The 27,512-nt window shown below is 44.7% G+C and overlaps 2 protein-coding genes across 2 annotated transcripts; both read right to left on the bottom strand.

Annotated features, from left to right (window-relative positions):
* Nucleotides 1-7,456: 7,456 nt before the first annotated feature.
* Nucleotides 7,457-11,839, bottom strand: LOC308563936 (lipocalin Can f 6.0101-like). Its single transcript, XM_081151552.1, has 7 exons — nucleotides 11,680-11,839; nucleotides 11,191-11,327; nucleotides 10,386-10,459; nucleotides 9,564-9,665; nucleotides 9,101-9,202; nucleotides 8,878-8,923; nucleotides 7,457-7,731 (listed from the first exon to the last, which is right to left on the bottom strand). Exons 1-6 carry the CDS (start codon nucleotides 11,773-11,775, stop codon nucleotides 8,886-8,888), a joined length of 549 nt encoding a protein of 182 aa, XP_081007678.1. The 5' UTR covers nucleotides 11,776-11,839; the 3' UTR covers nucleotides 7,457-7,731; nucleotides 8,878-8,885.
* A 10,857-nt stretch (nucleotides 11,840-22,696) lies between these two features.
* On the bottom strand, nucleotides 22,697-27,111 carry LOC308563766 (lipocalin Can f 6.0101-like). The gene is made up of 7 exons (XM_081151186.1): nucleotides 26,935-27,111; nucleotides 26,446-26,582; nucleotides 25,641-25,714; nucleotides 24,810-24,920; nucleotides 24,347-24,448; nucleotides 24,124-24,169; nucleotides 22,697-22,977 (listed from the first exon to the last, which is right to left on the bottom strand). Exons 1-6 carry the CDS (start codon nucleotides 27,028-27,030, stop codon nucleotides 24,132-24,134), a joined length of 558 nt encoding a protein of 185 aa, XP_081007312.1. The 5' UTR covers nucleotides 27,031-27,111; the 3' UTR covers nucleotides 22,697-22,977; nucleotides 24,124-24,131.
* Nucleotides 27,112-27,512: the final 401 nt, after the last annotated feature.

The raw sequence follows: 27,512 nt of genomic DNA, 5'->3' as shown, positions 1-27,512 counted from the left end.
AGACAATCTGTGTAGAAAACTCTAGCTCCATTCCAAATAGAAGCGGTAGAACTTCAGAACCATCCACAAAAGTGATACGTGTCTCTGACGATCTGAGGAAAGCATCACAGGCTTATTTGCCACAAAGCAACCATGTCCCTTTTTAGTGATGAGAAAGCAAAGTTTGAAGCTTTTTATGTCCAAACATTACAGTTTACTGTTTTCCATTTGAGCACTTAATTCGTTGTACTTGGATTTTAGGAAACTGTGGGAAGTTTTGAGCTTTGTATGTAACACATTATAAATTTTCCTACTTAAACTCCCAAGCTTTGATGAGGAAATGGGGAAACTGGAACTCTCCTACACTGTGGATGGGAATGTAAAATGGTACTGTCACTCTAGAAATGTTTGTCATCTTTTTTAAAAAAATTGCCTGGCCGGGCGTGGCTCAGTGGTTGAGCATCGGCCTGGGATCCAGGAGATTGGGGTTCCATTCCATGTCGGGGCACATGCCTGGGTTGTGGGCTAGGCAGCCGATCAATGACTCTCTCATCATTGATGTTTCGATCTCTCTCTCTCTCTCCTTTCTTTCCTCTTTCTGAAATCAATAAAAATATGTTAAAAAAAAAAAAATTAAACATAGCCCCACTATTTGAGCCAGTCCTTCCACTCCAGGTACCACCCAAGAGAAATGTAAACATGTGTCCATAAGAAACTTGTACATGAATGTTCATAGGAACTTTATTTATTTAATAGTCAAGAACTAGGACCAAGCAAGATGTCCATCAACAGAAATGGGTAATAATTGGTGGTGTGTCCATAAAAGGGAACGTGATGCAACAATGAAAAGAAACAGACTGTTGATAAACACAACAGGAATGCATCTCAGAGCAATTATGCTGATGAAAATAGGCAGAACCACAACAGTAAACAAAGTGCCTACTGATGGCTGCATTGATATAAACCTCCTGAAAATGCAAACTCTAGACACAGACAGTGGATCAGTGGTTGCCTGGGCCTTTGGGTGGCTCAGTGGGAGGGAGGGGTCACAAAGGCCCAAAGGAAACTCCAGGGGAGGGTGGGTAAACTCTCCCTCCTGACTTCGTGATGGTTTCATGGGTGTCTCCATGTAAAATCTTGTCATATTTCATACTTTAATTTCCTTTTTAATCCTCATTCAAGGACATATTTTTATTGATTTGGGGGGTGCAGATGCTCGGGGTAACATTGCTGTTGCTGTCCATACACTCCCCAAACAAAGACAGAACCAGCAACCTAGTTATGTGCCCCAGCGGGGAAACAAACTCACTACCTTTAGGTATATGCGACGATGCTCCAACCAACTGAGCACCCAGCCAGGGCTCAAATTTTATGCTTTAAATATGTGCAGCTGATTGTCAATTTTACCTCAAACAAGTTGTTATTAACAATCGGAAATAACTTTGCAGTTAGCATTTGCACATGGAACCTCTGATTTTATGAACATGATTCTTCATTTCTGATGTTAATCAGGGAAATGCCTGTCTCTGGAAGACAGAACTCATGAGTTCCTGGCCCTGCGCTGACACACAGGCCTCAGAGAGGAGGCTGGGTGAGGCCCTGGCCTATGGCAGGCGAAGCTGCTTTCTAAGTTCCTAAAGGCCCTGGAGCCTGATGGGTGTGAGCTAAGACTCCAAAAGAGTCCGCTCACATCCTGCTGAACTCTGGTTGACCACCACGCCCTGGTTGTGAGGTCCAGACTCTGAACATGCCTAGATGGACCCTGAGTTCTGAAAGCAAAGAGGCGTGGTTCTGAAACATATTTGGGGCACTGCCTCTAACAAATCGCCCACTGGCTGCAAGTTCTGTCAGCACAGGGCCCCTGCAGGCCCTAATACTATGCTCTGCCAGTCCAGCGGCTGTCCAGGAGAAACCCAGGCTCTGAAAGCATCCCCTTAGGGAGGCAGCTGTAGCCTCAAACTTCCCCTTTCCCCACCGCCTCCTTGGGCTTCCTTTTCCGTCATGCTCCGCGCAGACCTGACTTCTCGGGCCTGCAGACAATCTGGGGAAGCCAGGGTGAGCCCCAGACTTTCTGAAAGAGGACTTCCAAAGTGTCCCATAGTCCCCTAGGGCCCAACTCAATCTAGCCTCAGGACACCTGGCTCTTTCTTGCAGCACCCAGGAGAAGGTGGTTGTGAGGTGGGCATTTGGCCACCATGAGGTGCCAGGCCTCCCAAGGATGTCCTCCCAGCAGTGCTTCAGTCTCCTGGAAATGCCCACTTCCAGGTGCCTGCCCCACTGCAGGCACCTGAGCTCGGGGCTCCTCTGAGTGTCCAGGCCAAGCTGGGCTCATCAGCCCTCAGCCCCCCACCTGCAGAGCCTTGTTTGTGGAAGCTCTGGCACCCCCTCTCTGCGACTCCAGCTCTTTGATTCTACTTTAGACATAAGTGGATACACCAACACACTCCACCCTTACATTTATGTTTCTCAACTTTGGTTGCACTTTTGAATAACCTATTGAGCTTTTAAATATATATTTTATATATTTTTATTGATTTCAGAGAGAGGAAGGGAGAGGTAGAGAGAAAGAAACATTGATGATGAGAGAGTCATTGATCAGTCGCCTTCTGTGCTCCCCCCACTGCGGATCAGGCCTGCAACCTGACTAGGAACTGAACCCCAATCTCCTGAATCATTGGTTGATGCTCAACGACTGAGCCAAGCCGGCCAGGCACCTGGGGGGCTATTAAAAACCTTGGTGCATGTGACATGGAGACCTTCCACTCCCATGTCACTGGCCAAAGCAGGTCACAAGACTGTCCTGTGCAGGTCAGGGAAGCCCACTGATGAAGCCCACACACGGAGTGCCTGTGTGTGGAGATAGACACCGTTTCAGGCTTTGGCTATTTCAGTGGCCAAAATCAGCTCTTTGATTTAATCGCACTTACCTTCCAGCAAGTGGGTGCAGGCTGTTTACATATCAGTATAAGAGGCCAGACCAGGAAGGTGGGGAAAGAGCACTACTTAATCCTTGGGGTTCAGAGGAGACCTCAGTGTCAGGTGACGCACAGGGACCATAATGTTGTGAGGGGATAGATCACGCAGATATCTGGGGATCGAGTATTTCATAGAAAGGGTCCAGAGATGGGAGTGCTCCTGGGTGTCCTAGGAAAGTTGAGTGCAAAATAATTCAGGACTAACAGAAAACTGGGTCACTGAAGGTGGCTGTGGGAATCATGACAGTGGGGTCGTGGCGGTCAGTGCTGCTGCCCAGGGCTTCTCTCCAGGCCAGGCTCTCCTCAGCAGGTGGGCTCGCCAGTCCTCTGTCTTTCCTTACAAGGGGTCAGCCAGCAATCATCTAGTATTCTGGTAGCCAAACAGAGCCATCATAACTGTTTTGGAGGCAGCACAGCAATGTTTCAGAAAAGCTACCTTTAAGGACAATCCCTGGTACCTTGATGGGCCTGCCTCCAGCAGCAGACAGTGTCAATTAAAATTGATTATGGCACCAGGGACTTAGATGGCAAAGTCCCCAAAGCTGGGAAGGGAGATCTGGAGTCTTCATGTTTGCACTTGGAACCCCAAATAACCTCAGGGTGTCCTGGTGTGACATTTACTCTGGAAGTTTATTTGACATTTATCTGCATTTCCTTCATTCAGCTTCAAGTCATTACGTCAGTAAGAGGAAAACTGAAAATTATCTCCCTGATCCCATGATTAGATAATTTAATGCCAATTTTATTGAAGGGTATCCGATTGGTTCAATTTGACAGAGCTGTGTATTTGGGGACAATGCAGCACAAATAACTATAGCAAATAGCAGTCAGGGGAAAGGCCATAGTACAGAGATGGGTCAGCATACCTTTTCTCTCAAGGGCCAGAAAGGAAATTTTAGGTCTTGCAGGCCAAGAGGTAAAATCAAAGATACTATGTAGGTGAAAATATAATAATGGGGAAAACACACTTCCACATTTTTTGATGAAATTCACAATTAAATATTAAGTATAATTTTTTTTTGAAAATACATAACTATTATTGAGAGGATTGGATTCTGTTTAGAAATAAAATTTTTGGAAATCTGCTTCATTGGGCTTGTAAATAGTGTTCCTAATATCGCATTGATTGTAAATGTCTTGGCTGGTGGGCAATACAAAAACAGGCAGTGTGTGGTATTTGGCCTGTGAGCCATAGCTAAATACCAACTTCTGGTATAGAAAAGAGGGCTTCAAAGTTTAAGTTACCTAGGAAGTTCTGGCTAAAGTTACAAGAAAAGGAAAAAAAGAGAAAGAAAAGTATAAATATTGGAAGACACACATTGACATTATTGGCGATAATAGGACTATACCCTATAAAACCAACAGAAGCCACAAAGTATTGGAAATAATTTCATTATAACTACGAAAAATTTCATCACAGTTGCTAGGAACATCAACTTACAGAAATCAATAGCATTTCCCTATACCAGCAAAAACTCATGATAATAACTGATGGTTAAAAAAGCCAAACAGACAGCCTTTCACAAAGACGAGCCCAAAGAGAAGAAGGAAGCCCCTGCCCCTCCCACAGCCCAAGCCAAGGCCAAAGCAAAAGCTTTGTAGGCAAAGAAAGCAGTGCTGACAGGCCACAGCCACAAAACAGGGAAGATGTGCCTGTCATCTACCTTCTATGGCCAAAGACACTGCGGCTCCACTATGAAGGCAGCATCAATATCCTCGGAAGAGCGCCCCCAGGAGCAACACGCTTGACCACAAGCCCCGGATCAAACAGGCTGTGAAGAAGCTCTATGGCAGTGACGTGTCCAAGGTCAACACCCTCATCAGGCTCAAGGAAGAGAAGAGACATATGTTCACCTGTCTCCCAACTATGATGCTTTGGATGTTGGCAAAAAAAAAGGGGGGGATCATCTAAACTAGGTCCAGCTGGCTAATTCTAAATATAAAAATTTTACACAGTAAAACAAAGTGGTGAAGGTGATATCCTAATGATCTGGTTATTAACAGGAAAGGAGTAAAGGGGAAGGCTAGATAAAGAAAGCATGCCATTTACACTGCTTTGCTAATTTAACACTCTCCAAGTCTGTTCCCCTCTGATTGCTGGCGGAAGGGACTGGACAATAGACACACGCCCAGTAAAGTCTGAGTGACCTGGAAAGGTGCTTTCCTGTCTGTCCATCACTCCTGGGAACAGTTAGTTAGCCAGAATAGGTGTGGCCACTGCAAGGATGCGAAACCTGAATGTTGAAACTTCCGAACCTAAGAAGTTCGCTCTCTTGGCTCTTGGCAGGCTTGGGACTCCTGTTGCAGGGGACACACAATGGACTAATGAACTTTAATTAACCTGATGCAGGACTGGGAAGGGCTGCAACATGGCAGGGAAGCTCTGGACACTGGCCTTGCTTTTGGCTTTGCTGAGCTGCCTGCTGCACCTTTGCAGGACTGCGTTAAGGGGCGTGGGACTTTACAACCCAAGGCATGTGACTCCACGCCAATAAAAACCAATCATTCTCCTATGGGAATCTTAGAACATTCATTTTCTCAAGACATCACAAGAGTCACCCCAAACTGGCTAGTGTAGGAGATATTCTGCCCCCTAATTTCTTCCATAACAAAAGTATATAGGAATTGAAAAACAAGAATACACAAAATTACCAAAGAGAGAATTTTAAAACTCTAAGAAAGGACATAGAAGATGATCTGAATACATTTACAGGCATGAGACTTGTTTGGGTTTGGTCCCGGGAGCCCCATGTCAGACTTCTGACCTCTGAAGCTATAGTACAATAAACTTGCACTCTTTTAAGACACTATGTTTGTGGTGATTTGTTCCAGCACTAACTGGAAGCTAATACAGGACCCATTTCTCCTGTCCAGATGGATGCCAAGAACACAGCCTCCTCACTGTATTTCTGAGACACAGGCAGAGTTAACTCTTGGAGGAAGTGTGGCCTCTATGACCTACTGAGTGATCCTGATTCGCACCTGCCTGCCTTGGGGATATGATTCTGTGGCCCTCTGTGCAACAGGCTAATTTCTCTTTAACAAACTCAGTTTGCTCTCAGACCCTAAGAATGTGGTGATGGACACTGGGGTGAGAGTGGGTGATACTGAACTAATGAAAAATCAACTTAGCATGAAATGCCATGGTGGGAATTGCAGTGGGACTGGGCTGCCAGCTTGGCCCTCCAGTCCGTGAGCACAATGCACCGAGGAGCAGTAGCATAGCTCCTGCTGCTGGCTGATTCCCCATAACTTTCATCTCTTTTCATGTTCCTTTTCTTTGGAAAATGACCGCTCTGCCCTGTTTCTGATCTCCAGACGTCTTCACTCCTTGCTTTTGAGGGAACTTAACATTCCATGCTTCATTTGCAGAAAAAGTTTGGAATTAAGCAGTAGGTTTCAGAGTGAGTTCAAGCTCCCATGTTGACCTGGGATCAGCTGAGGGTCCTTGTGTGCCTCCCTCTAGGCTGTAGTTTCCTGACATGTGACACAGCCAGCCCTCCCCCACCATCACAATGGTCCTCCTTGCATTGATCGTTCTGGTTGTTAATGTTCTAAACCTTCCCAAGGATCTGCTAGGCCATTCTCTCTAGACATTAACTATTTTGTTCTTTAAATGACAACATTGAAAAATGACAGGACCCAGCACGACTGGTTGACTCTCTTCATAGCCTTTTGCCATGTGTCAGCAAACTAGGCAAAGTGCGTATTTCAGAAGAAATAAGCCTGAACCTAACTTATACTTCTGACAAGGACACACAGTAAGATATGGGGGCATCACACCCCACAGAGCCTTCTGTTGTTAGGCTTATGTTCATAATGACAGGACATTCTTTGTACATGACAACCCCCACCCCATGTCTCTCTGTTCCAGCAACATGTACAACTTTGACCTGGTCTTTATCATCTGATGTGAGGATAGGATTATAAGTGGAGGAAGAATTTTAATTCCCTTTCCTCAAATCCCAGAAGGTCCAAAGAAAGAGGTTTAGCCTTCTTGATGCCTCCTGACTCTACCAAGTACAGATAGCTAAAGGTCACTATTGCTCACATTTCCTGGCCCCTCACTTTACATGGTCACAGTAGATAACAGCCCTGACTGAAGGAGGTTTTCTGAGAGCATGAAAGGACGCCGACTGTGTCATGAGGGGAGAGAGTGGATGATGTAGGGAAGCTGGGATGTGGAGGCATGTCCTGAAGCACGGGGAGTTTGTATCAGCAGCATCTGTCTCTCAGTACTACCTTGAGAAAGAGAATTCAGGGATGGGTCAAACTGTGGGTCAAGTCTCATAGTTTGCTTTATCAGGTCACTAATAAACAGGCTAATAAAAGGGCAAGCAGCATCACAGGGACAGAGAATGACTGCAGGGAAGGGAGACTCTTGAATCTCAGGGGAGTGTTGGAGAAGCTAGAGCACGCTTATGGGCACAGGGCCAAAGAATGGGGTCATTCACTTGCTATCAGCCCCAGGTTTCTCACATACACAAGACGACCACGCGATTGCAAGACTAATCATTTATTGAGCAGGTTCAGGAGGTCTTATTCATGGTAGAGTTCTGGGTATGCTGAAGAGAATCAGGAATTTGGAGGAAATCTTTGATTTTATTTTTGGGGAATGGATGAGTCTGTCTAGACAACTATAGAAGATTGAAGATTCAGAGATAATGCCTTCATGGATGATAGTGATGGAAATCAGGTTACAGAACTGGTCACAGGATGACACGTGGTCCATGGAATGAAGATCCTGGAGCCCAGGTGAGGAAGCATTCACTCAGCACTAAATAAGCAGATGAGAGAGAACAGAAACTCATTAAGCTTTTCCTAGATTGAATTGAAGAGAAAAGAGAATTTTTAAAAAATACATATCTTTATTGATTTCAGAGAAAAGAAAGTAGAGGGAGGTAAAGAGATAGAAATATCAAGGATAAGAGAGTTATTGATCAGCTGCCTCCAGCACGTCCCCCACTGGTGATCCAGATCACAACCCTGGCATGAGCCCCAACCTGGAATCGAACAGCGATCTCCCGGATCATAGGTCAGTGCACAACCACTGAGCCACCCCCAGCCGGGCCAGAATTTTTATTACAGAGAACAATGGTGAAGAAATAGATATCAACCTGCACTGTAACCTGTTACTTCCCAGAATAGGTGGAAGGAGGGCATTGAATCAATTGCTGGTATGTTTTTCCTATTGCTTAACCTTCCTCACTGAGTCTATGATAAAGAGAAGGAATCAGTGAGGACCCTAGGCTGCTTTCTGCCATTCTCAGTATTAAATGTTTTGAGGAATCTTTGATAAATTGAGGAAGAATGGCTAAAACTGTAGCTACCTTTTATTAATGCTGACTTTATGCAAGCCAGAGCTGCTGAGTCTTTCCCACATCTTTTCTGAATGTAGCCCCACAATGAAGCTGAGGTAGGACACAGATGAGGGAATTCAGAGCCTGTTTTCCAGATGGGAGACAACTGGAAGGTCAGACAGCTCTCTTTACAGATCAGAAGTTAAGGATGTGCAGAGGTCAAAGGAAGACATTATTACCAAAAATTGAAGGGTAAGAACACACATTTTGGCCTTGGAAGATGGACAAGACACTGAAATGTATTTCAGTTTCATACTCACACCCCAGTACTCTTTTCCTATTTCCAATTTTATGTCTTGGTGATGCTTAAGACATTATAAGTTACTGAGGCCTTTTCACCAGCAGGGTATCCACACAGCAACTCTGTAATGTCCACATCATTGGCCTCCTTGTCATTGCTTAGGCCAATGGCTCTAAAGCTCATGGAAGGAGTGGGTCCTGAACACAGGACCCCCAACTCCAAATATCATGTTACTCCCTCAAGCTTCCTACCAAAATATTTTTATTGTAATCTTTGGCCATAACCCCCCTTGGCAACACCCTCTCCAGGAGCCATCACCAACCTGGAGAACTAGGCCATATGGCTCTGTCGGGCCTGGAGACAGCGATCTGCGGAGGCAGAACAGAACACAGTCAAACACCAACCCACATATTTCCCAGCGAGCAACCAGAGGATTTTCCTGCTTAGGACAGAGGGGACTGATTGGAGGTGTTTCCCTCTCTTAGATTTCTTCCTCTAGTAACATGGGGATTTAGGAAGAGAATACCGGAGATAGCTAAACTTACCTAATTTTGTCAGGTCCACCATGTTTTCCTCATCCATTCCATTTTGCTGACAAAGTTTTGCAAACCTTTCCTTGAGGTTTTGACTCACATCTGGTTTTCGGGCTGTGGGGAAAGTGACAGTGACTGCTGTGTGTGGTTCTTAGTCACTGAGGCTCTCTGGGGATCGGGGGCGGGGGGTTGGGAGGCGGATGGACGGGAAAAGATGGCAGGGATTGGTGCTTGGGCAGAGGGTGGGGATGGCCTATAACCTGTCCAGAATTTGACATCTTAGGCTGTCCTCTGGCATGATGAGAAATTTCACCATCTTCTCATCACTGAGCCTGAGGGATTACCCAAGTGAGCGCCTCTCTTCAGAGAGGAATGATATCCCTGGACAAGATTGGGGGAACTACATTGTTCTCAGGTTTCCTTTCTTCCCCTGTCTCCCCACCGCAAGATGAGTGTGAGAATAAATATACTCTACCTATGAGTACCATCACCTGGGCATTTTTGAAATTATAGAGCTGAAAAATAAGGTATTTATTGTAGACCACTTCAATAAAGCGAACTCTATTGAATCCATTATCTGTGGAGGAAACAGAACACAGTTCAGAACTTCTTTAGTCCATGGGAAGCAAGTAAAACTGTACCGATTTTCTGTCACAGAGCAAACTCAGGGGCATATCCTGGAAGATACAGAGTGATAGCTAAGGCCTTTCATCTGTCTGTTGCGGGCTTCATATGGCAACTTCTAAGGGAAGAGTTGACTTCTGGAAGAAATTCCACTGCTCATCATTGGCCACTAGTGTTAGAAAAATTCAGCCACAGCAGCAACTTCCCCTGTGTCATCCTCCCTGAAGCTCACCTACCTCCCTCGGCCACCTCTGCCAACTCTGTGTCTCTGTCCCGTCCATAAGGCCCCTGGCATTATACACCCAGCACTCCATCCGAGCAATGTGCTGTGCAATGGGCACCGGAAATCATCAGAAAGTGGGCAGAGGCAGAGGATGAGCGGGTGTCCTGACAATTTATGTTTTTTGTTTGTTTGTTTGTTGTTGCCCATTTTCCTTTGTTGCAGGTGGTACATATGACCAAGTCACCATCTTATTCTGATGGTGTTTGTGCCATGTAATGGCTTTTACACATAGGGGTCTCCCAAATGGAGGATATTGGCTGTTAGATGGCCCCATTGTTATTACCTAAATAAACATTGATCAGGAATTGATCAAGATCCTAAGAATGTGGTGTGTTAGTCAATTTCTTGCAGTTGGAAGTAACATTTACAGAGATATTTTTATTTACTTACTGTGAACATTAAATACGCCTGTATTTGCTACTTGGTCACAAAGCGCAGACACTTCACGACACTCTCCATTGACCCTGCAAAACAGAATGAGCTGATGCTCAGGAGATACTGATGGGTTGACTGCCTCACACTCCTCCTGTGACATGCGTACCTGATTCTACTTAAGTGTTGAACATTTTTGGTACACATTTGAAACAGCTTTTATTGACCCGATTTCACTTCTTTTGCTACTTATGAATGAGTCACCCACTGATGTCACTATTACTCTACCGCCACTTCCCACTATCCTCTGACTGCAGCCACTTCCCTGTAGAATTAGCTGAGGGCTCAGCTGCGCCAGCTCTCAGATAAGGGCCCTATAAACATGGCCTCACTCGGTCCTCAGGAAGAAGCACCAGGAGAGAGAGTGAGTGTCATCCGCTTTCCCCCCAGGGGAAGCTGGGTGGAAGGAGAACATTTCTAGGCCGTGCAACTAGTGAGAGAGGGCTAGGCTGTTGACCTCCCATCCCTGCTCTTAACCTATGCTGTATTGCCCCACGGCTTGTGATTCTGAAACTCTCTGCCACTGACCTCTGCTCCCAGTTAAATTTATTCCTGTCACCAATTCCTATCTCTGAATCTAGAAAATCAGCAACTTCCTCAGTCCCACATCAGTGCCAGATGAGTGATTCTGATTTGGGATACAGGCCCACAATGTGTGTGTATCGGTGCATGTGCACACTCATGTGTGTGTGTGTGTTAAGTGTTCCAAGACCACACTCAGCCTTTTGTTTTCCCTTTCCCAAGTAAAAAAAGCCACACTTACTTTATATGAAATTTAAATGTCAGAGAAGAGTTGCCCCAGTCTTGGATGGATTCCACAAAACCCCTCATGACACTATTTTCTTCTATCATTTCCTTCATGTCTGAGGCCACGTAAATGGAATACCACTCCCCTGAAATCTGCAATAAGTCAGTAAAATGACTGGGTAAGAAAAGAAAAGAGGTGACACCACACTTGTCTCCTTCAACTCTGGCCCATGAGCCAGGACTCCTAACGGTGATGTGAAGATGGAATTAGAACTCAGGTCAGTTGGCTGCACATGTAAGGCTCTTTCCACATTCCTCCCATGAGAACGGAGGTCCCCAAGTGCTGCCATCTTTCTACATGGTATGACCGCTCTTATCCAAGGTCAGAAACCACCTCTTTTGCTTAACATGTCAGAAACCCCTTCCCCGCCAGTAGGGCCACCTTGCTTCAGAATCCCCCAAGCTACCCCCAAAGCCAAGAGTCACTATGCTCCCCCAACTCTACCTTTGACATATCGAAGTTCCTTGTCACAACAGCATTGTTCCCTCCAGGATGGGCACAGACCAGAGTCAGCCCCAGACACAGCAGCAACAGCTTCATATTGGGAACGTCGGTACTGACTCAGCTACAGGCACTTGGAGTGAGTCTTCTCCTGATGGTGGCCCCACTCCCAGCTTCTCTGTCTTTATATTCATTCTGGGTCCAGTTTTTGTCCACCTTTTCCCCTCCCGCTCACGAATGATCTGTATTCATTGATGTGAGGCCAAGAGTGCACCTGTCAGTCTCACCGTTTAGATCTACTTAGTGACCTGACATTTTAGTGACCTGAAATTTCTCAAAACACAAACTCAAAAAAAGAAGAAAGAAAAACTGGATGCCATTCAAGGCTTCCTTTGGGAACCAGAATTAACTGTGAGAGCCAAAAGCCAATTGGGTGTGGCAGGAATGGAAAAAACTGGAAAACAGAATACGTGGACCATTCATGTTCCACCACTCACACTGTGTGTGGAAACAGGTGAGTCCTCCATGCTAACTTGCCTAAGAAAAAAGAAACTGTCTCTACCAAAGATGACAGGACCTCTCACAGAGCATTCGGATAGAGGAGACTAGTATAGGGCTGGATTGAATAATGTCTTGAAAGAATGGTGTCTGGTGTTGAGCACATTTTAATTCCTTTTCCTTTAGTCCGAATTCAAGCACAGCGAATGAACAGATGTTTACTCACTGCATACACCTCACTCTATACCACAGACCCCCTAAGAGAAATAGAGAAGCAGTAGATGTCACCCCTTTCTTCAAGCAACTTTCAATGAAGGTGGGGAAATGATTTATTTTCTCAATAAAAACTTCATTCTCCAAGTCTGTGAAGGAACCCAAGAGAGTGGGACCAAGTCCAGACCCTTGTGGCTCAGAAAAGGGGGTGATGCTTGGGAGGTGATGTCAGACAGAAAGTGCTGACGAACACAGGCTTTGGAGTCACGTAGACCTCGGCTTCCTTGCTATCTCTGTCATTTTGATGCCATGAAGACAAATTTAACCTCTTGGAGCTTAGCATCCTCTTCATGGGGATAATCATACCTGTCTATAGATTGCTGTAGGGATTTAATGGGATGGTGTGTGTAGAACCCTCAGACTAATGTCTGCCACTATTAGGGTGGTGGGATCAGAGAATCGTTCCTGGTATGGTGAGTCTTGGGGGAAGTTTTGAACATTAGGCAGGTGTGGAGATGTGGAGAGCTTGTGGGAGGGGGACTCCTGCTGAGAGGGGTGTTGTGATTTAGGCTGCTGTGCCCCCAGCTGAGGCTTCTTAAAAACTATCGCTCATTTCTGCCTTGTGCTGATGGTCCCCTTCTGCACCCCGCAAAACAGAAAGAGGCCAGTGTCATGGGAGGAGCTGGGCACAAGGCAGTGAACTGAGGAATTGTGGCATTCTATCTGTGGCGTGCTTTCCAAAGTCATCCAGTGTGATCCTTGTGTGATCATTCCTACTTCATGCTCAACTGATATCTAGTCACTGGTATTTTGAGGTCGGTCTAACTTTAGGCACCACGGGTGAGCTGTAGACTGACCTACTCCTGAGACAGAGGAACTGAGCTTGACAAATGGGGGCAAAGGCTGTGCACTTCATTTTTTCTAGTGGATTCTCTCCAAGAATAGCTGGCCGCCTGTGAGCAGCCGGGTTTGCAAAATGAACTGGGCTAGGATGCTGAGGGGAGAGGCAGGCACTGCTGCTGGCCTGCCATCTCTACCCCATCCCTCCACCCCTGCTAGCTCTGCACTCACACCAAAGTGCCATATTGCATCTTTTTGCTTGTGGTGGTGACATCTTTCTTTTCATTTTTGCATTTATGGTGGCACGTGAAACATAGTATCAACTTTGGAATGATTGTACCCTCAATCTTATATCAGAAGCACTAAGTATCCTTGCTATGAGAAGGAACCCTATAGAAAGTCCAATTGTAAATAGGAATAATACTTTTGGTAAGTGATATCCTGATTTATATTCTGAAGTCTCTGATCAGAAGCCCATGTTGTGAATGCCACTCCCCATCCTGATTATTCACTGCCATGTAGCAGACCTAAGTTTTCGGTGGTCAGTATAAGCATTGTCAGTGCAGCCTGCAAACACTGAGACAGGAAGGTCGAGCCTGCACAAGTACCTAAGAGCTGTGAGCAATCTAGGTAGGGGCTTGGCAAAAGGAAACTCAGACAAAATCAAAGGTGAAAGAATATTAAATCAATCAGAAGTGATGCTTCACTTTACCATAGGATTCCTACAATAGGAATTAAATAATACTCCTGAGGTGCATTTAAATATTTGTGGTAGGAGCTGTGGATTAATAGTCGAAAAATACTCTAACAACTTATAGATGACCAATAAATACCACAATTAAATAAATTATTGACTTTTCTATTGGGGAAGATGGGAAAAGGTAGAGATGGGGAAAGGTGAAAAAAATATTTAAAAAGGGTAACCCTTGATGTTAGCATCTCCCAGATGACAATGTAAGTACATGAGATAAGGATTCCATTTACAGAAGTTCAATTGGCCTCCTATCAATAGGAAATACGTTTATTGTGTAATGCAAGGCACCCAGATACAACCTTTGATTGTAGAGTAATTTTGTGTGTGATGCAGCAATTTGCTTTAAGAGATGATATTACTACAGGGCTTTTGAAAAATAGTGATGCAACTTAATTCTACAACCATTACCAAATGCCTGCTCTATACTAGCCCTGTCTGTACCAGGTACCTTGAGGGCTAAAGAGGTAAATAAGACAGAGGCTATGCCTTCCAGAAACTCCTGGTCAGTGTGAGGATGATTTGAAAACAATCTAATTTTAAGGTAGAAAGTTTTAAAAATTATATAGGAAAACAGAGAAGCCAATAGTAATGAAGAAAAGGAGGGGGAAAAGCACAATTTGATTCAAGTAAAGACTGACCACCTAATTCCAGGTATGAAGCCAGAAGAATTTTTTTCGCCCCATAGTGGCATCTTACTTAAGGGACACAAGCATTAGTGTACTCTGGTCCAGTGGAGAGGGAAAAGGGGAAGGGAGTCTTGAAAGAAAAGGTTTTGTGGAGAAATGAGTGAGAGTTGGGTTGTTCTGCCAGCCTTTGGGCGCCAAGGAAATGAACTCCTTCTTTTCTGCCAAGGGACAGAGAGTACTCTGATGAGCCAAACTCAATCAGCACCACAGTAACAGACCAAGTATACATCCTGTCTTCTGTTGCCATCCTGGAGACCTAGCCTTCGGACCTGCTCTTTTATGGAACCAAATGAGTATGGTTGTGACTGCTGTTAAGAGTAGAGAATCTGCCCGGCCGGGCGTGGCTCAGCGGTTGAGCGTCGACCCGAGATCCAGGCGATCGGGGTTCGATTCCCGGTCAGGGCACAGGCCCGGGTGGCGGGCTCGATCCCCAGTGCAGGAGGCAGCCGATCAATGACTCTCATCATTGATGTTTCTCTCTCTCTCTCCCTTTCCTTTCCTCTCTCTGAAATCAATAAAGAGATATTAAAAAAAAAAGAAAAAGAGTAGAGAATCACCCCAGGCATGAGCTTCCTGGACCCAAAGTATCTACCAATCTTTTAAGAACAGAGAGCAAATATTAAATCATACTCTCACATTTCAATCATGGTAGTTGAATTCCAACTGCTATATTACAATCAGTTTGCATCAGCTACTTTTATAATTAAGCCCCTTGGCCTTCAACGAACTTAGAAACAATCTGATAATCAAAGAAAACAAGTCTTATTCAAAGTAATTTTTGCTCAAGCATGAAATTGTGCCATAATCCACTTACCAAGGCAAATAATAACAATGGAGATGTATTTTGCAGCTCAGGGACCAGATATTTTAAAATAATATTATGATTTCAGAAACAGAGTAAGAACTCAATGACTATTAGCTCAGTGCTTTAGAAATATTATTTTATATAACCCTCATAATAGCTTTCTGTGATAGGTACTATTATCTATCCTATTTCACAGAGATTTGAACTAAGACTCAGAGACGTTAAGTAAACATACCAAGATCACACAGTTAGTAAGTGGGAAAATCCATATTTGAACCCAAGACTATCTAATCCAAGAACCCCTACTCTTATTGATTCCCCTACAAGTTGAGGCTTGATGTTTCTGACATGGAGGGCAGGTGGGATAGCAATAAGTATTGCTTTACAGCCTCAGAGGTGTCTACCTGGTAGTTACTACTAAAGAAGCTGCATGTAGATTTTTCAAGAGTGTGGCAGCATGGGGATAGCTGCAAGAGTCTGATCAAGTGAAGGGCGAGTGACAACCCTCTCTTGGTAAATAAACATTGGGTGGTTGAAGGGATGGATGGTGATTAGGCTAGTATTGCTCTTCTAATAATGAATTAGGAAATGCTTCCAAAAACAAACAGCAAAAATTCTTCCATTCATGGATTTAAGTTAAGTACTTGCTTACCAACTACATTAGGACTTCCTCACCCAACACCAAGTATAAGGCATTTTATAAGTGGCCTGCAGAAAGGTCACAGTCTGCCAGGTGGTTGAGACCCGACTGTCCTAAGTCATGACTCAGTGTGTGGGTAAGGGGCTTATGGAGTCCATATATGACCAGATAACAGTCCATTTCTAACCAACTTGATTGAAACTAATTGGCTGATTAAAAATGGACTGTGTGACCTTGTCTTCGATCACAGTCCTGATTCATCGAATGTACCACTAATTGAGAAAGCCAGTGGCAACACTAAGCCATTTTATATAATACCAAGTGGTAGTCAGTGGCAAGGAGACTAGTGTAAGAAGAAGCAAAAGCTTGTTTGGTTCGTGTGCCAGAGTGGAAGTATGACTCGGTCCCCAGCACCCAGAATGCTTCTACATCCTGCTGGTACTGGCTCAAATCCAGGTCTAAAATATCCACTCCCTTCACCGTTGTTGAAGCTAACATTTCATCTGTGTGAGCTGGGTCTTTGGGAAAGCAAATGCTGAGACAGATTTAGGAGTGTAAAGGGTTTATCGAGGTGTTGTTACCCTTATGATAGGAAAAAGGAGGAAGCAGGATTAGGGAAGGGGAGTGGCCAGATCAAGATGTAGATCTGACAAAGTTTGTCAGCCCAGCCCGGAGCTCTGGAGCATGTTAGAAGAGTCCTGGATTGGGATAGGACCTTGGAGCACAGTCCTGCTCAGTCATGGACTAGGCCCACCCCAAGAAGATCAGTACCTCAGCTCAATGTTCTGGGGTGACCCGCAACAGACGACCACCAGAGTTTGTGTTTGAATTTTGGAGCCTTTATTAGCTGGTCAGCGGCTACAGTTGCAACGTCTCGCCCATGTAAGAGCCGAACGGCAGCCCTGACCCTCAGTTCTTCTCTCACCTTATGCTCAGTAACCACAAAGGCACTGCAGTAAAGGGGTTTCCAATAATGTCAGGCTGTCAGCTTTTGGTAGAGGAAACAAGGGGGGACCTTTAGCAACACAAAAGGAATGATTTAAACACAATGTCTTACAATGAGTAATGGGGTTATGCTTGGCTGAGTGTGACTGGTTTGTTCTTTCTATAGGAACTTAGGGGGAGCGGGGATTATTGGGCTAGCTTATCAGGCCTTGTCCTGTACAGTAGGGATCTTGCTCTACCTTTACTGTTAGTTCTTTAGGTATATTCTTCTGGCCATTGTGGCCAGAACACTCAAGAGTTGAGGCAAGTCTCATAGAGTTAACAGTGGAGGCTGTCGGCTAACCGCACTCCTCACAGCTGGCCCATGCGCCCTGTCTTAGAGGGGGGATATGAGCAACACATCTCTACATCTGGCACACCATCCTAATATCCAGAAATAAGGAGCCTCCTCAGAAGAGGTCCAGAGTTCTCTCTCTACATGGAGTAGAGAGAGGCAGGGGTGGAAACAGAACCCTTTTCTTCTTTTCTAGTGTGAAATTTCTGCCATAACACAAGGGTTCCCTGTAGGTAAGAAAACCAAGAATTCCAGTGATTGTTGCTTCTAGATCCACTCATTAAAGTTCAGTAAGTATTTACATGCATGGAAGGGTCAAGGAGCCCCAAAGGTAAAAATCATCCACGCTATAATTTTGCCATAAGCTAGACCTAATTTGAAAACCAAGAAAGCCTGTTTCGGACCATCAGTATGAGAATTTGATGGAATTACTTATGTAAAGAGCTTGGCACAGTGCCTGGCACATAGTAAGTAGTCAATTAATGGAATCCAATCATATTCTCTCCTTTTGATCAAGTTAGTCAGTCAACAAGTCAGTCATCATTGGCTTACTATGTCCAAGCACTGAGTATATTATTGATCAAAATAGCTCTAATTCTTGCCCTTATTGAGCTTCTACAATGGTCTGTTTTTTTTAACCTTCACATTCCACATCCTATAAGTTCAGGAGCAGGACATGAAGAAAAAGACCAAACTAGGTGCCTCTCTTGTCATTGTAGCCTCTACAGAAACCTAGTTTCTTCCCCCTTTTGCTCACGCTGCAATCCCTCCTGGAAAGCCCTTCCTTCTCTGCTTATTGAAATTAACCTTCCTCCAAGGCTCAGCTCAAGAATTCCCTTTCTTTGCCCAGCTGGTGTGGCTCAGCAGCTGAGCACCAACCTATGATCCAGGAGATTGTGGTTCAATTCCTGGTCAGGGCTCTATCCCCAGTCAGGGGCATGCAGGAGGCAGCCGATCAATGACTTTCTCATCATTAATGTTTCTCTCTCTCTCTCTCTCCCTTCCTCTCGCTGAAATCAATAAAGATATATTAAAAAGGAAAAAAAAGAATTCCCTTTCTTTGATTCTCCAAGCCCTCACCCTTCTCATCCTTTGCATGTCCCTAAAGCACTTAGAGCTTTGCTCTCCCAGCAGTCAACCACATTGATTCATGCTAATATCAAAATGTAGTTCTCAAAGAGTTAAAAAATATACCTCGCATGCAAATCTATAGGGAGCATGTGTCAAACATTTAATTAACTCATCACTTAAGGACCCAGAACAATGACAGCTGGTCTAAAGGAGGATATAAGAAGCTGAAAGAAAAGTGAAAGAAAAAAGGCTGGAATAAAATTGCTAAGTTAGACCCAAAGTGGTTAATGTTTCACAAGGCAATAAATCCACAACCTTTGTGGTTATCTTCTCAGTGGGATGGAAATCACTTATATATTTACCAGACCAAAATAATTTGCATCTTTTCAATTTTTTATTAACTCGTCTCAAACTTCATAGAGTCGGGCCTCTAAACAATGGTAAATAGTAAGTTAAACAGTCACATTTGCCCTGGACCCAGAAGCAAATCAGGCAAAGACTCAAAGCACCCAGAGGCTGATTGTTAGTCAGTCTCTTAATGAGCCTCAGGCTATAGAAACAGGGTGAGGCAAGAGAGGTTTTCCAATACCTTATGGCAATTGCTTTCTCCTCAGGCAAAAACTGCTTGGAAGGTAAATGATTGCCTGAGAAAGATATCCTCTGCCATATGGGGCAATGACTCGGCACAGGAATCCAGGTGGCTGCCCTCTGAGCTCTCCAGAGCCCACAACCCTGAATTCTTCTCACACTGCTCCAGTCCACTCTGCCCCCTCCTCCACCGAGCTCAAGGTGAGTGGGTGCACAGGAAACTTTGTGCGTTGGGTCTTTAAGAGGGTGTCTGCATTTCCAGCCATCTCTCCCTGGCAGACAGAAACCTGGCTGCTTTTGACAGCCAGATGTTATGTGGGCACCTTTCTCAGTTCTGGTGCTCTGGACTGGGGAGCCCAGATTCAGGTTTAGGCTCCAGAGTCCTCAGTGGGAGCCCCCACAGCTGAGGTCTCCCTCCCGACTTTCAGCTGCTGCCTGTGGGAGCCCGGCCAGCCCTCTCTTGTCCGCACTTCCTACCAGTCTCTATGTGGTCTCCCCTTTTTGTCCTTGGTTATGAGGGTGCTCTCCAGCTCATCTTCAGTTGCAGTTGATTACTTAGGATGGTTTTTCTATATTTTAGTTATAATTCCAGTTAGGTCCTAGGAGAGTGTCGGTTGTAGTTTCAACTCAACCCACTGCCATGTTGGAATCTCCTGTTTTATGTATGTCTTGCCTGTGATTTAGGGAGGTTCCTTCCCTTCTCTGGACCTCAGTTGAGAAGATTCAGTGGTTCTTGACTATAGGCAGCACTAGTTCTCAGGTAGGTTTTGGAAATGGGGGAGAGGGTAAGGCATTTTTGCTTTTGCAGTAACTAGAGAATACTACTGACAAGTAGTGGCCAGGATCCAGGGATGACAGCCCTTCTACAGTGCCTAGATCCATCCCCACAAGGTGGAACTGTTTCATTCAGCACATCATTAACTCACCCCTTTGGGAAGTATTGAATGATCTCTGCAGGGCTTCTCAAATTTCACCTTCTAAAAACAAATTGATGCTCTTCTGGTGTTGCGCCCCCCCTCCCCCAAGTATAAAGGATACACAGCTACACTATAAAGTCCTGTTTTGCTCAACTGAAAGTTTATTTTGTTTCCCAACATTTTAGCAGTTCCCCAGATTACTCCTTGTCGGAAATGCAGCCTCATTTTGTTGACCACTCTCCCTGAAAAATCGTCCTTCCTTTATGCTGCTGTTAGCCACACTAAGCAGATGTATTTTCTGGGGAAAGAGATTGCTCCAGGGCACCATTATGGGAACCAGCCAATCTTCGCTGAGTGCCCAGGCCCAGTGTAAAGAATAGCAGGGAAGTTGAAGACAAGTCCCTGCCATCGAGAAGAAAAAAGCCAGGCCTAAACACAGGTAACCCTAGAGTTCCAGGAGAAAGCTTGAGGCCTGCTAGTTGCATCGTGAGTGAGTCCCTTCCAAAGAACCTCCCTTCTCTTCATGTTGGTGTTCATGGCCTTGCACCAGACAGTTGTCTTGATATCTCCCCCCATTGGACTCTGAGCTTCAAAGGGAAAACAGCTGGGTTCCACTCCTCTGTTTTCTGTTTCCTCCCAGGCTTCCTATGCAGCAGGTACTAAGTTTATACACTTTTAAAACCAAATCCAGTTTTCTTATCAATTCACCCTTTTGCCTGGAATCCTGAGAAGAAGCACGTCTGTTGAGCCAAGGAATCATGCACTTTTTCTTCTGGAAAAGCAAAAAATGCTTAAAACTGGACTGTTAAGAATACCTATGTGAATTTGACAGTAACTAGTATTTCTTGGGTTTTGCCCAATTTATTTCACTTAATACACATTAATTTAGAACTTGTGTTCTGTTATGAGTTTGAGAGTCAATCTTCTGGGATGACCATCAGTTTTGATGTTAGCATTTAGGTTTTATTTAGAATACAAAAGAAATTGAAATAGTTTTTGTATCATATATATGGAACAGATATTTAAATTTTTATGCTTTAAAAAATCTACAAGTTTCTTCAAATACATTATTTACAAATCTAGTATCATGCATTTTGTGTTATAAATAATTTTTTATTTTTAAAACTTTTTTCTTTTTTATTGGATTTATTGGGGTGATATTAGTTCATAAAATCATATAGGTTTCAGGCATACAATTCTATAATACATCATCTGTATATCACATTTGTTCACCAGCCCAGGCATTTTGTGCTATAAAACAGCCATAAAAACGGTTTTTTACAATGAAAAATACCAACTTATGTGACATTCCGTGTTCAATGACTCATGTTCAGCTTAAGTGCATGTGGTATATAGTACATTCAGTCATGGTTTAGAGAGTGTTCTTTATTCAATCAAGTTTTAATTTAGTATGTAGAAAAACAAAGGAGAGAGGGGATGGGTCAAATGCTGATGAAAAATCAGGTAAAATGAGGATGAAAAAATGTACATTTGGTTTAGTATCCAGAAGATAACCTGGGGCCTTAGAAAGACCAGTTCCTATCAGGTAACAGGGACAGCAGTCTCCCCAAGATCTCTAACTGTCCTTGCCTGGATCTATTCCAGCTCACCCACAGAAGAAGGGGAAGAATTCATAACTTCATCTTCCATCGGTAGCTCGGGACGCAGATGAAACTGGTTGAAGGTGGCAAAGAGGTAGGAAGACTGACTGGCCTGGCGGACAAACCAGAAGCCAGAAGTGCAGGGAGGCTCGGTTTCGCCCCCTGGTGGTCAGCCAGAGGGCAGCACTGCATCCCACAGGCATACTGCCACCGCTGGCCCGCCTGCTGGAGCAGCATCTTTCTGCTTTTCTTCCTCTTTGTATTGAGGTTTCTGTGGTCAGGAGTGCTAAATGGTTGCTTATTTTTGTCACATGTATACACATAAATACAATTTGTAACTATCAGCTGAAGAGTACAGAACTGGTACACATTCTGGTCCCCTTTAAAAACTGGAAAGTCTGTTATTTTGCAGATTTGAGAAATGTAGCCATAGCTTTCGGCTCTAACCTTCATCTTGTTGATTTCCACTCACAAATGCAACCTCTTTTCTATACAGCTTCCAACACGAACTTATAAAAATGGAAATGAGATCACTTAACTCCATTGCTCCAAATCTCCACTGGCTTCCCTTCACTCCTAGAAAACCATCTGAACTGCTTGCAGTGTTGACTTTCCAGGCCCAATCTCATGTCCTCGTCTGTTCCCTCCGACACTAGCCTTTTTGATGTTGCCTGAACATGTTGAGATGGTTTTCATCTCACAACCTTATGTTCACAAGGCCTGCAGAAGTTCCTTGACTGGCCTCTTTGGCCTATTGCCAGGACTTGATGAGCTCCCTGTGGGAAGAGGGGGACTGAAAAGAGCGATTGGGTGGCGTATCTTGCTGTGGAAGTAATTAGACCAGGTACCCAGTGACACTGAAAGCCAACAGTGGCCTCATTCCTGTGTACTTTGTCTCCACCCAGTGGCCACCAGCCTCAACATCTCAAGGCCTTGCCTTTCTGCCACTGCTGATTGCCTAGTGAATCAAGTCTTCTCCTCCCATTTTAGTCTGGGATCTGGAACCAGGGACATCTCTGCGGGCCTGGCAGTTGGAGAAGCTAGAGCACGCTTATGGGCACAGGGCCAAAGAATGGGGTCATTCACTTGCTATCAGCCCCAGGTTTCTCACATACACAAGACGACCACGCGATTGCAAGACTAATCATTTATTGAGCAGGTTCAGGAGGTCTTATTCATGGTAGAGTTCTGGGTATGCTGAAGAGAATCAGGAATTTGGAGGAAATCTTTGATTTTATTTTTGGGGAATGGATGAGTCTGTCTAGACAACTATAGAAGATTGAAGATTCAGAGATAATGCCTTCATGGATGATAGTGATGGAAATCAGGTTACAGAACTGGTCACAGGATGACACGTGGTCCATGGAATGAAGATCCTGGAGCCCAGGTGAGGAAGCATTCACTCAGCACTAAATAAGCAGATGAGAGAGAACAGAAACTCATTAAGCTTTTCCTAGATTGAATTGAAGAGAAAAGAGAATTTTTAAAAAATACATATCTTTATTGATTTCAGAGAAAAGAAAGTAGAGGGAGGTAAAGAGATAGAAATATCAAGGATAAGAGAGTTATTGATCAGCTGCCTCCAGCACGTCCCCCACTGGTGATCCAGATCACAACCCTGGCATGAGCCCCAACCTGGAATCGAACAGCGATCTCCCGGATCATAGGTCAGTGCACAACCACTGAGCCACCCCCAGCCGGGCCAGAATTTTTATTACAGAGAAAAATGGTGAAGAAATAGATATCAACCTGCACTGTAACCTGTTACTTCCCAGAATAGATGGAAGGAGGGCATTGAATCAATTGCTGGTATGTTTTTCCTATTGCTTAACCTTCCTCACTGAGTCTATGATAAAGAGAAGGAATCAGTGAGGACCCTAGGCTGCTTTCTGCCATTCTCAGTATTAAATGTTTTGAGGAATCTCTGATAAATTGAGGAAGAATGGCTAAAACTGTAGCTACCTTTTATTAATGCTGACTTTATGCAAGCCACAGCTGCTGAGTGTTTCCCACATCTTTTCTGAATGTAGCCCCACAATAAAGCTGAGGTAGGACACAGATGAGGGAATTCAGAGCCTGTTTTCCAGATGGGAGACAACTGGAAGGTCAGACAGCTCTCTTTCCAGATCAGAAGTTAAGGATGTGCAGAGGTCAAAGGAAGACATTATTACCAAAAATTGAAGGGTAAGACCACACATTTTGGCCTTGGAAGATGGACAAGACACTGAAATGTATTTCAGTTTCATACTCACACCCCAGTACTCTTTTCCTATTTCCAATTTTATGTCTTGGTGATGCTTAAGACATTATCAGTTACTGAGGCCTTTTCACCAGCAGGGTATCCACACAGCAACTCTGTAATGTCCACATCACTGGCCTCCTTGTCATTGCTTAGGCCAATGGCTCTAAAGCTCATGGAAGGAGTGGGTCCTGAACACAGGACCCCCAACTCCAAATATCATGTTACTCCCTCAAGCTTCCTACCAAAATATTTTTATTGTAATCTTTGGCCATAACCCCCCTTGGCAACACCCTCTCCAGGAGCCATCACCAACCTGGAGAACTAGGCCATATGGCTCTGTCGGGCCTGGAGACAGCGATCTGCGGAGGCAGAACAGAACACAGTCAAACACCAACCCACATATTTCCCAGCAGGCAACCAAAGGATTTTCCTGCTTAGGACAGAGGGGGCTGATTGGAGGTGTTTCCCTCTCTTAGATTTCTTCCTCTAGTAACATGGGGATTTAGGAAGAGAATACCGGAGATAGCTAAACTTACCTAATTTTGTCAGGTCCACCATGTTTTCCTCATCCATTCCATTTTGCTGACAAAGTTTTGCAAACCTTTTCTTGAGGTTTTGATTCACATCTGGTTTTCGGGCTGTGGGGAAAGTGACAGTGACTGCTGTGTGTGGTTCTTAGTCACTGAGGCTCTCTGGGGATCGGGGGCGGGGGGCTGGGAGGCGGATGGACGGGAAAAGATGGCAGGGATTGGTGCTTGGGCAGAGGGTGGGGATGGCCTATAACCTGTCCAGAATTTGACATCTTAGGCTGTCCTCTGGCATGATGAGAAATTTCACCATCTTCTCATCACTGAGCCTGAGGGATTACCCAAGTGAGCGCCTCTCTTCAGAGAGGAATGATATCCCTGGACAAGATTGGGGGAACTACATTGTTCTCAGGTTTCCTTTCTTCCCCTGTCTCCCCACCGCAAGATGAGTGTGAGAATAAATATACTCTACCTATGAGTATCATCATCTGGAATGCTTGCTCATTTTTGAAATTATAGAGCTGAAAAATAAGGTATTTATTGTAGACCACTTCAATAAAGCGAACTCTATTGAATCCATTATCTGTGGAGGAAACAGAACACAGCTCAGAACTTCTTTAGTCCATGGGAAGCAAGTAAAACTCTACCGATTTTCTGTCACAGAGCAAACTCAGGGGCATATCCTGGAAGATACAGAGTGATAGCTAAGGCCTTTCATCTGTCTGTTGCGGGCTCCATATGGCAACTTCTAAGGGAAGAGTTGACTTCTGGAAGAAATTCCACTGCTCATCATCGGCCACTAGTGTTAGAAAAATTCAGCCACAGCAGCAACTTCCCCTGTGTCATCCTCCCTGAAGCTCACCTACCTCCCTCGGCCACCTCTGCCAACTCTGTGTCTCTGTCCCGTCCATAAGGCCCCTGGCATTATACACCCAGCACTCCATCCGAGCAATGTGCTGTGCAATGGGCACCGGAAATCATCAGAAAGTGGGCAGAGGCAGAGGATGAGCGGGTGTCCTGACAATTAATGTTTTTTGTTTGTTTGTTTGTTGTTGCCCATTTTCCTTTGTTGCAGGTGGTACATATGACCAAGTCACCATCTTATTCTGATGGTGTTTGTGCCATGTAATGGCTTTTACACATAGGGGTCTCCCAAATGGAGGATATTGGCTGTTAGATGGCCCCATTGTTATTACCTAAATAAACATTGATCAGGAATTGATCAAGATCCTAAGAATATGGTGTGTTAGTCAATTTCTTGCAGTTGGAAGTAACATTTACGAAGATATTTTTATTTACTTACAGTTAGCATTAAATACGCCTGTATTTGCTGCTTGGTCACAAAGCGCAGACATTTCACGACACTCTCCATTGACCCTGCAAAACAGAATGAGCTGATGCTCAGGAGATACTGATGGGTTGACTGCCTCACACTCCTCCTGTGACATGCGTACCTGATTCTACTTAAGTGTTGAACATTTTTGGTACACATTTGAAACAGCTTTTATTGACCCGATTTCACTTCTTTTGCTACTTATGAATGAGTCACCCACTGATGTCACTATTACTCTACCGCCACTTCCCACTATCCTCTGACTGCAGCCACTTCCCTGTAGAATTAGCTGAGGGCTCAGCTGCGCCAGCTCTCAGATAAGGGCCCTATAAACATGGCCTCACTCGGTCCTCAGGAAGAAGCACCAGGAGAGAGAGTGAGTGTCATCCGCTTTCCCCCCAGGGGAAGCTGGGTGGAAGGAGAACATTTCTAGGCCGTGCAACTAGTGAGAGAGGGCTAGGCTGTTGACCTCCCATCCCTGCTCTTAACCTATGCTGTATTGCCCCACGACTTGTGATTCTGAAACTCTCTGCCACTGACCTCTGCTCCCAGTTAAATTTATTCCTGTCACCAATTCCTATCTCTGAATCTAGAAAATCAGCAACTTCCTCAGTCCCACATCAGTGCCAGATGAGTGATTCTGATTTGGGATACAGGCCCACAATGTGTGTGTATCGGTGCATGTGCACACTCATGTGTGTGTGTGTGTTAAGTGTTCCAAGACCACACTCAGCCTTTTGTTTTCCCTTTCCCAAGTAAAAAAAGCCACACTTACTTTATATGAAATTTAAATGTCAGAGAAGAGTTGCCCCAGTCTCGGATGGATTCCACAAAACCCCTCATGACACTATTTTCTTCTATCATTTCCTTCATGTCTGAGGCCACGTAAATGGAATACCACTCCCCTGAAATCTGCAATAAGTCAGTAAAATGACTGGGTAAGAAAAGAAAAGAGGTGACACCACACTTGTCTCCTTCAACTCTGGCCCATGAGCCAGGACTCCTAACGGTGATGTGAAGATGGAATTAGAACTCAGGTCAGTTGGCTGCACATGTAAGGCTCTTTCCACATTCCTCCCATGAGAACGGAGGTCCCCAAGTGCTGCCATCTTTCTACATGGTATGACCGCTCTTATCCAAGGTCAGAAACCACCTCTTTTGCTTAACATGTCAGAAACCCCTTCCCCGCCAGTAGGGCCACCTTGCTTCAGAATCCCCCAAGCTACCCCCAAAGCCAAGAGTCACTATGCTCCCCCAACTCTACCTTTGACATATCGAAGTTCCTTGTCACAACAGCATTGTTCCCTCCAGGATGGGCACAGACCAGAGTCAGCCCCAGACACAGCAGCAACAGCTTCATATTGGGAACGTCGGTACTGACTCAGCTACAGGCACTTGGAGTGAGTCTTCTCCTGATGGTGGCCCCACTCCCAGCTTCTCTGTCTTTATATTCATTCTGGGTCCAGTTTTTGTCCACCTTTTCCCCTCCCGCTCACGAATGATCTGTATTCATTGATGTGAGGCCAAGAGTGCACCTGTCAGTCTCACCGTTTAGATCTACTTAGTGACCTGACATTTTAGTGACCTGAAATTTCTCAAAACACAAACTCAAAAAAAGAAGAAAGAAAAACTGGATGCCATTCAAGGCTTCCTTTGGGAACCAGAATTAACTGTGAGAGCCAAAAGCCAATTGGGTGTGGCAGGAATGGAAAAAACTGGAAAACAGAATACGTGGACCATTCATGTTCCACCACTCACACTGTGTGTGGAAACAGGTGAGTCCTCCATGCTAACTTGCCTAAGAAAAAAGAAACTGTCTCTACCAAAGATGACAGGACCTCT

Source organism: Miniopterus schreibersii, assembly GCF_964146895.1.
Source record: "Miniopterus schreibersii genome assembly, chromosome: 11".
NCBI lineage: Eukaryota > Metazoa > Chordata > Mammalia > Chiroptera > Miniopteridae > Miniopterus > Miniopterus schreibersii.
This window is presented reverse-complemented; position numbering and strand designations above follow the sequence as displayed.

What these genes read in the sequence shown, in the direction of transcription:
- LOC308563936 (XM_081151552.1), bottom strand. Translation starts at nt 11,775, where the DNA reads ATGAAGCTGTTGCTGCTGTGTCTGGGGCTGACTCTGGTCTGTGCCCAT. An exon ending in GGAACTTCGATATGTCAAAG is followed by an intron (nt 11,328 to 11,679) that starts GTAGAGTTGGGG and finishes GACTTATTGCAG; the next exon opens with ATTTCAGGGGAGTGGTATTC. An exon ending in ACATTTAAATTTCATATAAA is followed by an intron (nt 10,460 to 11,190) that starts GTAAGTGTGGCT and finishes TCTGTTTTGCAG; the next exon opens with GGTCAATGGAGAGTGTCGTG.
- LOC308563766 (XM_081151186.1), bottom strand. Translation starts at nt 27,030, where the DNA reads ATGAAGCTGTTGCTGCTGTGTCTGGGGCTGACTCTGGTCTGTGCCCAT. An exon ending in ACATTTAAATTTCATATAAA is followed by an intron (nt 25,715 to 26,445) that starts GTAAGTGTGGCT and finishes TCTGTTTTGCAG; the next exon opens with GGTCAATGGAGAGTGTCGTG. An exon ending in CCAGATGATGATACTCATAG is followed by an intron (nt 24,449 to 24,809) that starts GTAGAGTATATT and finishes CTTTCCCCACAG; the next exon opens with CCCGAAAACCAGATGTGAAT.